This window comes from Sminthopsis crassicaudata, chromosome 3 (genome assembly GCF_048593235.1).
Source record: "Sminthopsis crassicaudata isolate SCR6 chromosome 3, ASM4859323v1, whole genome shotgun sequence".
NCBI lineage: Eukaryota > Metazoa > Chordata > Mammalia > Dasyuromorphia > Dasyuridae > Sminthopsis > Sminthopsis crassicaudata.
Genome location: NC_133619.1, coordinates 581335683 through 581351953, shown reverse-complemented (window position 1 = coordinate 581351953; position 16271 = coordinate 581335683). Strand labels below are relative to the sequence as shown.

General features: G+C 35.4%; 1 protein-coding gene across 1 annotated transcript; it reads right to left on the bottom strand.

Annotated features, from left to right (window-relative positions):
- Nucleotides 1-1036: 1036 nt before the first annotated feature.
- Nucleotides 1037-2117, bottom strand: LOC141562442 (olfactory receptor 52I1-like). The gene has a single exon (XM_074302479.1). The coding sequence runs from the start codon at nt 2054-2056 to the stop codon at nt 1037-1039; it is 1020 nt and encodes a 339-aa protein (XP_074158580.1). The 5' UTR covers nt 2057-2117.
- Between the last annotated feature and the right edge of the window lie 14154 nt (nt 2118-16271).

The following is a 16271-nucleotide window of genomic DNA, read 5'->3' as shown; positions in this document are numbered from 1 at the left end:
TAAAATTCTTGACGCAAAAGCTATAATTGGTTAGGAATAACCTGGGATTGGTAATTGCTAAGGTTCCTTGCAGCTCAAAAATTATATTTTGATAATTCTATTATTGCTAAGGACATTGAATTGATATGTTCTCTATAGTTTTATAGCCTATTTAGGCAAAGACTTTTATTTTTAAAGTTATTCTAAATGCTTTGTAATGCATCGAAAACTATCCTGTGTGTCAGTGGAAGATATCATTAGTACTCAATGAAGCTGATTGCATGCCTCTGAGGAGGATACCCTAATTCTGGGTAACAGTTTTGTTACTTGGTAAATTGAAAAATGTTTCTCTTATGTTTATTACTATGATCTGCCTTTGGGAGATCTCAAATATCCATGGTGTAGCATATGTATGACATAAAGACTAATATAATTGAGAAAGTGCACAGTGATTAGCTAAATGAAATCTCCTTTCAAGGAGATTGATATTTTAATGTGTCATATCAGTGGATAAGGTAAGACTAAAAGTCCTTTGAGATATAGCTTCCTTTAAATCTCAACTCAAATTCTGCTCTCTGCAGGAAGTTTTTGTTTGTTTGTTTTTTTCCCCAATACCATGAATTACTAGTATCTTTCCTATAAGATTGACTCTGATCTATCCTCTTTATAATTTATCTGTGCCTATTTATTTACATGTTGGCTCAACATAACTCCCTGAAGACACAGGTCCAATTTAATATCTTTTTTTTAAAACCTTAAATTCAGTTCCTGGCACATAGAAATCACAATAAATGCTTATTGACTCACTCATCAGCAGCATAAACAACAAATATTTTTGATTGACTAAAGTCCCAAGAGAAGAAACATAAATAACATGACATCTGATATGTAATCATTACTATGGAAGCAATTTCAATAAAATGACCACTAGTATGATTTGAAAAGTGCTACAAACGCCTCAAAGTATGAGATCAACCTTACTAGTAATGAATGATTGATATAAAGACTACATTTCACTATGCCCACTTACTTCTGAGCCTGTGCCCCCCATCTGGATTCACTGTGTTCCATTATGAACACTTGAGTGTGTTTTTTCCTCTTTTACTGAGCTTTGGCAGACATGGTCAGGAAGATTGGCGGTCACTGCATTCCATACTCGCTCCCTGATACGCTTTGTCTTCAGGCCATAGATAAGAGGGTTCAACATAGGAGGGATGACTAAATAGAAATCAGCCAGTAGAACCTGGGCATGCAAGGGAACTATTTCCTGTCCCAACCATGCCATATAGATGGACACCATGGCTGGCAAGTAGTATAGGACCATGACACTCACATGTGAACCACATGTGTTGAGTGCTTTGACCCGTGCATCTCGAGAAGGGAGACGGAACACAGCTTGGAGGATCAGACTGTAGGAGGTAGCAATGAAGGTCACATCAATACCCACAATGATAAAGGAAACAACTAAGCTATACAGGCTACTGGGCATGTGGTCAGCACATGCCAACTTAGCTACAGCCATGTGTTCACAGTAGGAATGGGGGACCACATGGGAAGCGCAGTATGGCAGATGTACTACCATCCAGGTCATTGGAGTCATGGCTGTGATAGCTCTTGCTAAAATGGCCATACCCATGCCCATCATGGTCTGGGAGGTGAGGATAGTTTGATAGTGCAGAGGTTTACAGATAGCTATATAGCGGTCAAAAGCCATGGCCAGGAGTAATCCTGTTTCAACTGCTGTGGTAGCATGGACAATGTACATCTGGGTGAAACAGGCAGCAAAGCCAATGATACCATTACCTGACCAGAAGATGCTCAACATCTTGGGGGTCACAGAGGTTGCCATGACAATGTCCACAGCAGCCAGGACACATAAGAAGTGATACATGGGCTCATGAAGGGCACTGTCTGTCCAGATCACAGTCACGATGATAATATTTCCTAATAGAGCTATAGCGTACATGGCACTCAATGGGATTGCCAGCCAAAAGTGGGCTATTTCCAGCCCTGGGACACCCAGAAGGATGAAAGTAGCTGTGTTCAGTAATGAGTGGTTGGAGGGAGAGCCCAACATCACTGAGGAGACTTCTTCCCTGCAGACAAAGCCACAAAAGTAATCAGAAACCAGAAGTCAGAAAATCTAAACTTTTTATAAGTGACCAAATATATTCTCTTACATATCCAGATGACACTAATATGTTTCTATTTTATTGTTCTGGTCTCTCCTTTTTAAAGGTCATTGCAAATAGCTGACCTTTAGCTCACAGAGGTAATATAAGAATATCAATCCCTTTATGGAATCCTGAGTACTATAAGTACTATAAGGTTTGTTCATTTCTGTCAAAGTCTTTGTATCTCTGTCTCTATTATCTCTTTCTGTTTTTCTCTATGTCTTTCTAAACCCATTGTCTATATTTCTATTTCTATATTTCCATCTCTCCAGTCTTTCTTTTCCTCCTCCCTCTTTCTCCCATAATTAGCTAATTTGGCATTAATTACATGTTTCAATTCAAGTTATTCTCCAATTGATAAATGGTCAAAAGATATGAATAAAGGATATGAACAGACAATTTTCAGATGAAGAAATTAAAATCATTTCTAGTCATATGAAAAAATGCTCTAAATCACTATTGACCAGAGAAATTCAAATTAAGACAAGTCTGAGGTACCACTACACACCTCTCAGATTGGCTAAAATGACAGGAAAAGATAATGACGAATGTTGGAGGGAATATGGGGCACTAGTACATTGTTGATGGAATTGTGTACCAATCCAACCATCCAACATGGAACTATGTCCAAAGGGCTATCAAACTGTGCATACCCTTTGATCCAGCAATGTCAGTACTGTGTCTGTATCTCTAAGAGATCATACAAAAAAAAAAGACCCACATGTTGCAAAAATGTTGATAGCAGCCCTTTTTGTAGTAGCAAGAAACTGGAAAATGAGTGGGTGCCCATCTGTTGGGGAATGGGTGAATAAGTTATGTGTATAAATGTTATTAAATATTATTGTTCTATAACAAATGACCAGTGGGATGATTTCCCAAAGGCCTGAAGAGACTTACATAAACTGATGCTGAGTGAAATAAACAGGACCAGGAGATCATTATATACTTCAACTACAATACTATATGATGATCAATTCTGATGGATATGGCCCTCTTCAACAATGAGATGAACCAAATAAGTTCCAATAGAGAAGTAATGAACTGAACCAGTTACACCCAGCGAAAGAACTCTAGGAGATGACCATGAACCACTACATAGAATTCCCAATCCTCCTATTTTTGTCCACCTGTATTTTTTATTTCCTTCACAGGCTAATTGTACACTGTTTCAAAGTCTGATTCTTTTTGTACAGCAAAATAACTGTTTGGATATGTATACATATATTGTATTTAATTTATACTTCAACATATGTAACATTTATTGGTCAACCTGCCATCTGGGGGAGGGGGATAAGGAGGCGAAAAAATTGGAACAAAAGGCTTGGCAATTGTCTATGCTGTAAAATTACCCATACATATATCTTGTAAATAAAAAGCTATAAAAAAAATTAGGTGATTCAGGCCAGTTCCAATAGATTTGTGATGGAGAGAGCCATCTGCATCCAGAGAGAGGACTGTGGGAACTGAGTGTGAATCACAACATAGTATTTACACCTTTTTGTTGTTGTTTAATACTTTGCTTTTGTTTTCTTTCTCATTTTTTCCCTTTTGATCTGATTTTTCTTTTGCAGCATGATAATTGTGGAAATATGTACAGAAGAATTGTACATTTAACATATATTGGATTATTTGCCATCTAGGGGAGGGGTGGGGAAAGGGAGGTAAAAAAATCTGGAATATAATATAGAAAAATAATGTCCTCAGTAATTTACCTTCCATTCATTTCCCTCATGTTACAGCTCCCTATTCCCATCAAATTCCATTATTTCACATCATCATTTTAACTATCTATTCACTTTTTTGCATGAAGAAAACAATAGGTACATGTACAGATCTAAATATGGATAAGGAATTTATCCAATGTCATATGCCTCATAAGAACAGAAAGAAAACCAGGAAAGGTGGTAAAAGCTTACTTATCACGATAATGTTGAAGATTATCAGAAAGTGAACGTGGGGACTCTTCTTTGGAAAGTGCTTTCAATGCTTATTGTATGTGGGAAAGTGAATGAATTAGGGTGAGTGCAAAATTTGAGACCACTGCTATTGGGAATGGACAAGAAAGAAACTATATGAGATTAGGATTTCTGCCTAGCTTCTGGTATTCTCTCCTCCCAACTCCATATACACAAAAATATACATTCAGCATAAAGAAGTGAAACTTGTTGTGATGAAAAGCCATAAGACAATTCTATTTTCATGTAACAAGTTTGGATTTTGGATTCTGGTGGTTAGGGGAAGGAGGAGGGAAATTCAGAGATAGATAAAGTAACCTAAGGCACAATGTAACAAGACACTCAAATTTCTGACTTCTGGTCCAAAGACCTTTATATATATATATATATATATATATATATATATATATATATATATATATATATATATATGGACATTTTTTTTGCCTCTCCCCTTCATCATTTTTAGGTTTTCTTTAATCTCTTCATCAGATCTGTGAGTTTTCAGGTAATACCATTTCTTACATGAACTTCATCCTTGACTAAGAACTCAGAATTTCTCCATTTTAGAGTGTAATCCATAAATTTGAATATTCTGAACTAGCTTTTCTCTTCCCCCCAAGAAGTTAATAGGTGGAGCAGGTAGTCATATACTCTTTCATCATCTGTGAAGCAGATTGCCCAAGGTTAAAGTCTATAAGTAGTTAGTTGGTATTGGAACCAAAATCTTAAATTTCTTGACCACTTTTTCCCCTCTACTCAACTGCTTTTCTAAGGGCCAGTTTTACCTTCTAGTGTTCATTTATAAAAACCAACTTCTACTAAATGACTCAGTTGATGTAAGGTGCCAGGTGTTGATTCATCAATAATGAGCACAGTTTGTCACCATGACTAGAATACATACTACACTCCACCTCTATCTTTTAAAATCCCTAACCTTTTTTCAAGGCTAACCTCAACTGTCACCTCCTATTCTATCTCCATTAGTTATTAGCACTATCACTGAACATATATACATATATATTTACCATAGACATACTTTATATACATTTTTTATTTTCTTATTGTAGCCTGTTGATCATAATTTTGTAAACTTGGACAAAGAATCATGAGATAATATTTTAATATTGCTGCTAAATGATCATCTACTGGAGTACACCCAAAATGATGAAAGAATTTAAGACCAGAAAGTATGACTCTGTTAAAAAAATAAGATTAAAGAGGGGATATATCCGATATCTTCTTTGAAAAAGTTATATTAGATACCAGCCCTGAATTCGGGAGGACCTGAGTTCAAATCTGGTCTTAGACACTTAATACTTCTTACCTGTGTGACCATGGGCAAGTCACTTAACCCCAATTGCCTGAGCCAAAAAAAAAAGTTATGTTAGAAAAGGGCTTATACTTGCAATAATTGACCCCAAAAAAGCAGCAGCAATCATTACAAGCAGAAAAAAAGACAGATTCAAGTTTGACATTATTTAAAATTCCATAACAATGAGAATTGTCTAAAAGTGGGATGGCAATTTTCTCTTATTCTCTTCCAATGAAGTCTGGATGATCATTTATTGGAAAGTTATGGACATGATTTTAGTCAAGATGATTTGTACTAGATGAACTCTATGTTTCTTTTCAAATCTGTTATTCTGTGATTTACAATTAATACTACTTAATTACTATTAATTAATACTAATCCCCTGGACAAAAAAAAAAACACAAAACTTTTGTATAGTTAAAAGAAGTGACTATAGCATCAGATTTCTAAATGGATGGTGGCTCTGACTTCAATAAATAATAGCCTACATAAAACAGAGGCATTCTTTCTGCTGTACTCAGAATATGTAATATTACAACTGGGAGATTGTGTCCAATATTGGATATTGAATTTTGGAAGGAAAATTGAATATGACAGAATGTCTTAAACAAGAGTTACCAGAGCAATGAGGGAAATTGAAATCATGTCATAGTATGATAGATAGAAGGAACTAGGGATATTAAGTCTTTAAGAAGGAGGACACAGAGATGATATCATAGCAATCTTCTATATAATATTCCTCTATATGTTGTTTTTATTGCTTTATTTTTCCTTCAGAATTCCCTAGTCACATAATGGGGGCAAATTTATTTCAATGTTAGGAGGATTTCTAACAATGACAACTGAATAAAATTGAGATAAGGCAAAGAATTTTGTAGAGAATATCATGTTCAGGTATGGATTTAAACAAATCAAATCTGAAGGTTGAAAGGTTTGAGAAGTATTGTAGTATCTAAGAAAGGCAATGTTTTGAAGTCATGGTGGACCAGGGTTCATTTCCTAGTTCTGCCACATATTACCTGTGTGATTTTAGGCAAATCATTCCACTTGCCTGGGTCAAACTTAGAAGGTTGCATTCAGTAACTTCTAAGGTTACTTTTAGCTTGAAATATAATATACTATGAAAGTGTTTTGTAAACCTTACATTATATAATGGTAAGATTTTACTATGATTTTATAAATTACTTTAGTTATAGCACACTCAATAATTTAAATTGTATTAGAGAACCTCAAAGCAAGACTTGTTAAAACCCACTGCTAGAATCTGGACAGATGGAAACGTGACCTGTTAGAGATATGTTTTTAGTAAGAGAAGGTAGTAACTCCCAAAATAGAAAACAAGTGAAAGACTTCTTCCATAAAATTCAGTGCAAATGATTCATAGGGCATGTTACATGTTAGGGAGGCAAAGTGTGAGTAGTAGGGATACAAAAACCCAAACAAAATAAGACTCTATTGTGGAGAAGTGTATATGGTGGAGGGAACATTTGAATTGGTAGTTTTGGATTTTGGGTGTTTTTTTTTTTTCTTTTATGGCACAACTATATCTTAATGCTCTCCCTAAGTGTGTCTGGCTTAGCAAGTTACAGATAAGTTGTGCATAGTTGAGCCTCAAAACAAAAGAAAGTGCTTCTGTAGGAGGGCAATCTAAACTTGAAAGGGGGATGCATGATACAAGTCAAGGTGGCACATAGCATGGGTCAGTGGGTAGAGCATGAAACCATAAGAAAATGAAGCATGGAGCTTCTAATCCTGACTCTGCTACTTCCAGAGAAACTGAGTGACCTTTGACAAGTTGCTTCACTTGGCTAGATTTTCTGTTTCTTCATAGGCAACATAAAGAACTTAAAGCTGGAATGGATCTTTGATATCACCAACAATTTATGCTATAATTTTCCCCTCACTCTTCTGAGCCCTTATGTCACCATGGATATGTTAAGCAGCAGGTGTTTCAATAAATTTTACTCACTCCATCCCAAACTTACCTTCTCTTTTCCTGGAAATATCGATTTGGAAAAAAAATCCATTTAGGATTTTTTAGGTGAGTAGAGTGGCTAGTACATAGATAGAAAGAAGGAAGGAAGAAAGGTAAGGAGATTTGGAAGAAGGAAGGGAAAAAAGGAAAGATGGAGGGAAGAAACATTTATCATAATATACCAGGCACTGTACTACATTAAGTGCTTTATAAATACTATCTCATTAATCCTCACAATAGCACAGAGAAATAGGTGTTATTATTAAACTTATTTTACAGTTGAGGAAATTGGGGCAAACAGAAATTAAATGATTTGACCAGGTTTAACATTTCTGAGGCTGAAATGGTTGATACTCAGGTCTTTTGACTTCAAGCCCAGTGTTCTATCTACTATACTACCTAGAGACTATTATAATGGCATCATCATGATAGAATATGAACTGAGCCCCTCTTTCTTAAAGAAAATTTAGGTTTATAAGAATAGTAATTGTTCTCTCAAAGTCAATTCTCCAATATGCAATGTAATATATAACATACATATGTTATAGTATGTAACTCATATTCTAACATAGTGGCCATTAATAGGATCCAGGGAAGTCAATCTAATGTCTCTATGATAGAATATCAAGGAGAAGAGATAATTTAGAATATTCCTCTGCTCATTGTAGCTCCAGAGACAAGATCTAGATCATCAATCTAGGTCAACTTCTAGATCAAAGTAGTTTTAATTTCTTTGAAGGTCAATTTAAATTAAATAATAGAAATAATTTTGAAATAGCTGCATTTTCCAACAGTAAAACTGGATGACATTAGAAAGAGTGAGCTCTCAATCTTTGGAAGTTTTTGAGAACTAGCAGGATATGTGTCACATACTAGTCTAGAACATCAATCTTACATTTCCAACCTATTATATTGTTATTAATCTGTGACCTTGGAAAGTCATTAACTTCTTTTGGTCTCAGTTTATGCATTGGCGAAAGAAGTGATAGAACTTGCCAGACAGGAAAGTTGTGAGAATCAAATGACAAAATAAATGTATATAGTTTTGAGCATCTTAAAGTACTACATAAATGTGACTTAATGACATCATTCTCTTCATCAGATATCAGTCCTCTCCACAGTACCACAAAGGTCCCTTCCAAAACTAAAATCCTATTATACTTTGCCTACTATGAAACTTTCAACCTTTAAAATAAATCCATATCCTCTTTACATTGTGAGAGCTGGATGAGATCACTGGTGAGAGCTCCTCCAGTTCAAAGATTCTATGATTTAATGCCCAAAATCTCTTTTGTTCTTTTCTCTCCTTCCATCATGGAGTGTTGTCATTAAACAGCTAAAGGGACTTGCACATGGTCACGCATGTAATAAGTCAATACGTAAAGGTGGGACTTAAAGTCAGTGCCTCTATTCCAGATGTAGAATTCTTTCTTTCTAGTATATCTAGTATATCCCTATTGTGTTTTTCTACATCTTTACCCCTTGCCTCCCTTTGAGAGAATTAATGGGACACCCAAAATTCTTCTCTGAGGAGATCCACCTCCATTTCTCAAATAGCCCCAATCACCAACTCAGTGACCCACCTCCCTGGCTGACCTTTGCCAATTTTCTCAGAAGTGGACGTTCACTACCATTCCATGTTCTGATCCAAAGAAATGAGAACTTCAAAAAAAATGCCTTAGAGGTAAAGTATGGTGATAGAAGGAGCAGTAATGGGATGAGATAAAACTGGATCTTTAGAGTGAAATAATAGCTTCAAGATTTGATTCACTTTGTATTTTGTCTTGTTTCTCTTCCTGAAGCATCTAGAACATCAACCCATGCCCAATTGAGCCCTATTATCACCCTCACTTCCAAATGCAGGAATTCCTCAAAGGTTTGGTTACCCTTTTCTCCCTAATGACCAAGCATGAAGAATGACAAGGTGAAGGAGGGAGAAGTCTCACCTGATTTCTTATTCCAGCTCTTTTAATGACTCAGTGAGTGATATTTTCCAAATACCTCCACTTCTCTGGGCTTCATTTCCTCATGTGTACATGAAAGGTCTTGGATTAGATTCTCTCTAAACTTTCCACTTCCAAGTTACAATGATTTTCTGAACTTCGGTCAAGCTCCTTGGGACTTATTAAGCAGAAAAAGGGGGGCCCTGAGCATTCCAAGGAGAGTAAAGGGGTGCTGTAAAGGCCACAGTGGAACGTGGAAATATCAGCATTAATGAGGCTGTATCTCTTTGGTCTCCATACTTTCCCTGGTGGCCAATGAAGTGATTCTTCTGGTACATGTCATCACCTTCTCCATCCTGAGAGTCTCATTGGAAATTGAGTGCTACACCATAGCTGAGAAGACAAAGAGATCCCTGTGGTCATAGCCACTGAACAGTAAGAAGTGGCACCTTCATTTAAACTACCTAAATCCTTCCCATTGTTCCCCTCAGGATATTCAGAAAGGAGATAATAGCTGTGATGAACTAACTTAAAACTTTGTGTTAGATATAAAATTATGTAAATGAAAATATTATTTCTTACTTTCTCACCTTGACAATCAGAAAATTTTGTTCAATTTTAATGACTTATAGTTCTTTAAACAAAATCCTATACACTCAATAAAATTAATCAATATACTATGGGGGCAGCTAGGTGGCACAGTGGATAGAGCACCAGCCCTGAACTCAGGAGGACCTGAGTTCAAATCTAGTCTCAGACACTTAACACTTCCCAGCTGTGTGACCCTGGGCAAGTCACTTAAACCCAGCCTCAGGGAGGGGAGAAAAAAAAAGGATTGAATCAATATACTATTAGTTCAAAATTTTAAGGATGTATAATTTTAAATATGTGAATTCTGTCATCATTTCAGGTGAAACCCTTTCCTTTCAATTAATTAGTAGGAACAGTTGCCGTGGGTAAAAAATACTCATCATCCCACAATCTACTGTCAAAACATTCTTGAGACATCCTGTTTCAGAGAGCTAAGGCCCAGCTAGCAGGCTTTGTCCTAACCTTGGCTTAACAACAATTCTTTGCACTCTGGATGATCTCACTTTCTGGTAAAGTGTATTGCTTTGATTAGCAGCAGGTATTCACTGAGGATTTTAGCCTTACCAATTTCCCAGGGATCTAAAAATCATCCACCACCTTGCTTGATATGATAACAAGCCCTGTTCCTTGTAACAGCTAAGTGAACTGAACCAGAAGCTGTCTTCAACACTAACTCTGATTCTGTACCCAGCTGTGAGATACAATCAACATGGAGATTATTCCCATAAGACTCAGAAATTCCTGCATTGTCCATGCATGAGCCTGCCAAGGGAAAGTACTACTCAGGACCTAAGAATGATTATTTCATAATCCAGCCCAATTGTGGTTCTTTATGTATATAAGGACTGTTTTTAAACCAACATGTTAAGCTCTTGCTTACAAGTCATTCTCCTCACTCAGAAATCAATTATTCCACTACTTTGTATCCTGACACATCTACTACTCTGTTCAGCTTCAGCCATTCCCAGATTAGAGATTTATCCAGTCTGGACTGCATTCAAAAATCTGTTGATACTACTGTGTGATTAATATAGTTAAACTTATCCTTTGATATCAAACTTGATATCAAAGGATACTTGATACTTGACACCTTGGGAGAATCAGTCAGCAGTTGGGCTCTAGTAAAATAGCCTTTGGTTAATTCAAGATTATGCCTATGCTACAACTAGGCATCTGAATACAATTTTGGGGGAGCAAATCATCATTTCGTTTATGTGGGAGATTCCTCCAAAAAAACACCCATCCCATAAATTATTAAAAGATAGTCTTTTCCTGCATTTATTGGATTTTAATTTTTCTCAGTTAAATGTAAAACAATTAAAAATATTTATTTTTAAAACTTTGAGTTCCAGATTCTCCCCTGTCCTGACCCCTCAGTGAGAAGGCCCATGTGAAGTTGTGCAAAACATTTCCATAAAAGTCATGTTGCAAAAGGAAACATAGTTTTCCTCCCCTTAAAAAATAAAGTTAAAAATTATGCTTCAGTCTCTATTGAGACACAATCAGAAGCAAAATACTTTTGAAAAGGGACACAATGAAAAGAAAGAGAATACAATAATAGGAGGGATACACAGTAATTATGAAAAGAATTTTGAAACGTGTTTCTTTCATGAAGGCCTTATTTCTCAAATGTATAGGGAACTGAGTCAAATTTCTAAAATAAAAAAAGAGCCATTCTCCAATTGATAAATGATCAAAATATATTACCTATGCCTAAGAGGTTATAAAACCATGTATATCCTTTTACTTAACAATACCACTACTAGGCATGAATCACAAAAAAAGATTTTTTTAAAAAGGAAAAGGACTTATGTGTATAAAATATTTATAGCAATTCTTTTCTCAAGGCAAAGAATTGAAATTGTGTGGATGTCCATCAATTTGGAAATAACTGAATAAATATGGGTAGGTGATTTTGAAGGAATATTATTCTATAAGAAATGATGAGCAGGATGTTATTAGAAAAACCTATAAATCCTCCATGAGCTCAAGGTGAAATGTTCTGTGTACATACTAATAACAAAATTGTAGGATGATCAACTGTGCTATTCTCAGCAATACAATGATCTAAGACAGCTCTAAATGCTAAACATATCTGGAGAAAGAACTGATTATGTCTGAATACACACTGAAGTATACTCCCTCTCACTGGGTGAGGAGGGGGGAGAATATGGAACTAAAATTTAAAAACCAAATATAAAAAAATGTTTTATATGTAACTAGGGGAAATTTTTTAAAATGAAACTAAAAAAAGGGTCATCCCCGACTTCAATTTCTACATATCCTCCCAAGCTCAACTCCTAGATACCACCTATTCCATGATCGTTTCCTTAATCCCTTCCCACACAGGGTTTAAAAGTGCTTTTTTCTATGTCTTGCATCATGCTACTAGAAATTGAGAATAGAGTACTAGGGAAAGGTTGATTTTAATGAAGCTATGGATATCTGCATGAAAATGGTAACTGAATAATAGATGCAATCATTAATTAATAGTAGATGTAATCATAGTTTCTTTTATGTAAGTGGGCTGCTTATTTCTGGATCTCTGAAAAGTAAAAGAGCCTTGAGTCCCCTATTGGAAAAGAGTAAGTCTGGAATGCAATTCAGTTTCATGGGAGTTCATTCTTATTTCTTACAAGTCACTATTTTCTCTAGGCAGCCTACATTCTTGGCAAGTTGTAGATAGGCAATAAATGCTTATTGATCGATTTCTGGGTTTTTGCCTTTAGGATAAGAGGATCCCATTAGGATATGTGATATAGGGCTTAATATTTTGATATTATATTGACCAAATATTGCTGCCAAATAAGAACTATAAAGATATTCGTCTCTTCATTGTGAAGGAGGGAAGATTTTGGATTTCTAATGCTTAATATAACATTAGATGTAATTCATATGTTGTCTGATTTTGATGAAAATTTTTTACCTCTTTGTAATAAGTAATGGCCTTAGGAGTGGAATATAAGGAGAGATATTTAGAAATAAAAGTGTTGTAAAGACAAGGACTACCTGTATAAATTTTTTCAATATAAAAATAATTACATTAATATGTCCAGTCTGGTGCAGTGCTGCACTCGTGAAATGCCAAAAAATACTGAGTGTTCTTGCCAAGAAAGGGAAGTTAAAATGAATTCCTCTCTACATTCCCACATTGTTATTCCTAATAATTTCTCATTAGCATCCACTATTTTCTTATTTTATTCCCCTTAATTTTTCTTGTGGTTGATCCGTTGTAAAAGAGGCATAAGAATCAGAATGGGAAGAAAGGTCTGGTAGAATAGGAGATTAGGAATGGGCAGTTTTCAAGGAAATCTAACTTTGTAGGAGTGAATGAAGATGTCAGAGGATAGCTACTATAAAGGAATGTGGTTCTGAGCTCATTTCCAAAAAAAAAAAAAAAAAGAAAGTAAATCCCGGAAAACAAATAGATCATTTAACCTGTGGTTATGTCTCCTACAGGTTGGAAAACTTCAAAGCAAATTGTCAATTTCTCTTCTCTGCTCTCAGCTTGAAAAGTCTGCATTGAATAGTATTTTCTTTGAGCATGATGGTATGAAGTTGTCATGTGAGATATTGAGAGAAAAAATTGTCAACTATAGACATTATTTCAGTGAATAAATGTTAGTCCCTTTTAGTGGAGGCAGGATCTCCTTCATGTTCCTTTGCCACAATTTTCCACTTTTATAATGTCATAATCACTGATACCGTGGCTCTTGTTTCAATTGTAGAATGGTTCAAGCTGGGGGAGGTACTAAGATATCATGGTTTTGCCCAAACCTGGGGAAAGGCAGGGATGACAAGGTTAGGAAGGTGTTAGTAGTATCTTTAACTAGAACAAATAGAGTGAGTAAACAAGGGTAAAATAGAGAATTGTCCCATCTATTGTGGGATATTGTGGATATTATCCATCTCTCAAATTTTTCAGCTTCTAGGTTACAAATTTGATTTACATTGCTTTGTTGTTAATATGCATACAGAAAAAGACACACAAATTCACACACACACACACACACACTCCAGATTTTTTACACAAACTCATATTGTCAAGCTATCTTGAACTTAGCTATTTTTTAGCCTTCTTTTATAAAATATTCTAAAATTTTATGGGGAATCCAAGTGAAGGTTCCTAACATCTTACTTGAAAAATGCACCTTCTTTTTATTTTGAATATTGAGACATTTTTTTCCTCTCCATCTCAATGACAATTCTTCCATTTTTTCACATTTGTCAACTAGCCAATCCACTCATTAAATTGTAACTTTGGGAGTTTCCTTACCAGAGAGTATCTATTTTCCCACTGACAAATGGCAAGTGAATGAGTCCTGGAGAAAGTAATTGATCATGTCCTCTCTGTTTTTCTGTCTCCTTCTCAAAGATTTGGTATTCATTTTCTGGATTATTTCTCTTCTGAGAACTTAAAAACTTGGACCTGAGTTTTACTGACTTTGAAGAGGGTGAAGTGAAGCTTCCGTGTAATGTCTTAGCAAAATAAGATTGTAAACTACAGACACTCAGAAACTCCTTTGGGTTTTCTTTGGTGGAATTATCTTAAGTTTTGTGGTCAAAGAGGGATGTAGGGAAGAAAGGAGGAGCACAAGTTTAGGGAGGGAAATTGAAAGTTCTCTTTTTGAGACAGGTTTAGAAATCAAGGTCTCACATATTTTCATTGATGTATGGATTGTGTTACTTTTGATAAATTGGCCAGAAAGTGGTTTCTTTGAAGATTTTTCAAATTATCTCTGAAAGGCCCAGTTGAAGCATCCATTAGTTGCAACACTATCAACTGGTAAACATTTTTATCTCTCATACCATGCCCTGTTTTTTGGGCTTATATATTTATGTTGTTAGTAGTGGCAGAGTTTTTTGGTTTGGGGTTTCTTTTTTGTTTGATATTAGAGATCTCATTTCTAGCATAAGAAGGATGAACAGGAATGTGGGAGAGGCAGAACAAAAATTTGATGATGAAAATCTATGCCATATTCAGTAAATAAATTCATAAATGTAGAACCTTCTCCACTCACTAATTCCACACAGAAGAGATGGAGAAATCATGTTTGTTTCTAAATTCTATTATAGAATAACCAAGTGGACATAGGCTTCAAAAGTCTTCTATTCTAACACATCCCAGAATAGGAATTCTCTTACAGAAACCCTGAAACATGATTGTCTACCTTCCTAGTTGAAGACCTCTATTGACAAGGAAGCCAGTAGGAATGGACATAAGAAAGGAGAGGATTTCAGGGATGGAAAGAGCCAGAGAAAAGGCAGAGTCATGAAACAGAAAGTAAAGTACAGGTAGCAATATAGAAGCCATTATTGTTGAATCACAAAATATGAGGAGGGGAATAAATATAAAAACACTGGAAAAGTAGGAAAGGTATAATTAATGGCTTTGAATACAAAACAGAAGAATTTGAACCTGGAGGTAATAAAATGTCATTACATGTTATGGAATAGTAAGTATTGTTCTATAATAAACAATAAGCAGAATAATTTCAGAATGGCCTGAAGAGACTGACATGAATTGATGCTAAATAAAATGAGTAGAACTAGGAGAAACAACAAGAAGAAGATTATACAGTGATTAATTCTGATGGATGTAACTCTTAAGCAATGAGGTGATTCAGGTTCCAATGGTCTTTGATGGAGAAAGTCATCTGTAGCCAGAGAGAAGACTGTAGGGACTGCATGAGAATCACAACATAGTATTTTCACTTTTTTGTGGTTGTTTGCTTGCATTTTGTTTCCTTTTTCCTTTTTTTCCTTTTGATCTGATTTTTGTTATGCAGCATGATAATTGTGGAAATAGTATAGAAGAATTGCATATATTTAACATATATTGGATTATTTCCTATGTAGGGAGGGGAGAGGGAGAAAAAATTGGAACAAAAGGTTTTGCAAGGCTGAATATTCAAAATTATCTATGCATATGTTTTGAAAATAAAAGGTTTTTTAAACAGTCATTAGAGTTTATTGAATAGGCAAGTAACATGGTCAAACTTGTGTTTTGGGAAGCCCATGTTGAAGAAAGGGCAGTAGCATTCATTAAACAAGATGTGTCAGCTACAATGCTAAGTACAAAGTGATACACATGCAAGAAAAAAGAAAGAAGTCCTTGACTTGAAATGGCTTACTATCTAAGGAAGGAAGTAACCTCCCTTATTGATGTGTATGTAATCCTTGGGAATGTTGTAATTCTTAGACTACCTGGCCTTGGGAATGATGTAGTTGCCATAGGAATGTAGATATTGGGAGTGATATGGTATAACCTTGGAGAACATGTGTGAAAGAAAGAGAATTAGACCTAATATCTGGTTTGTCATCCAAAAGGTTTTATTT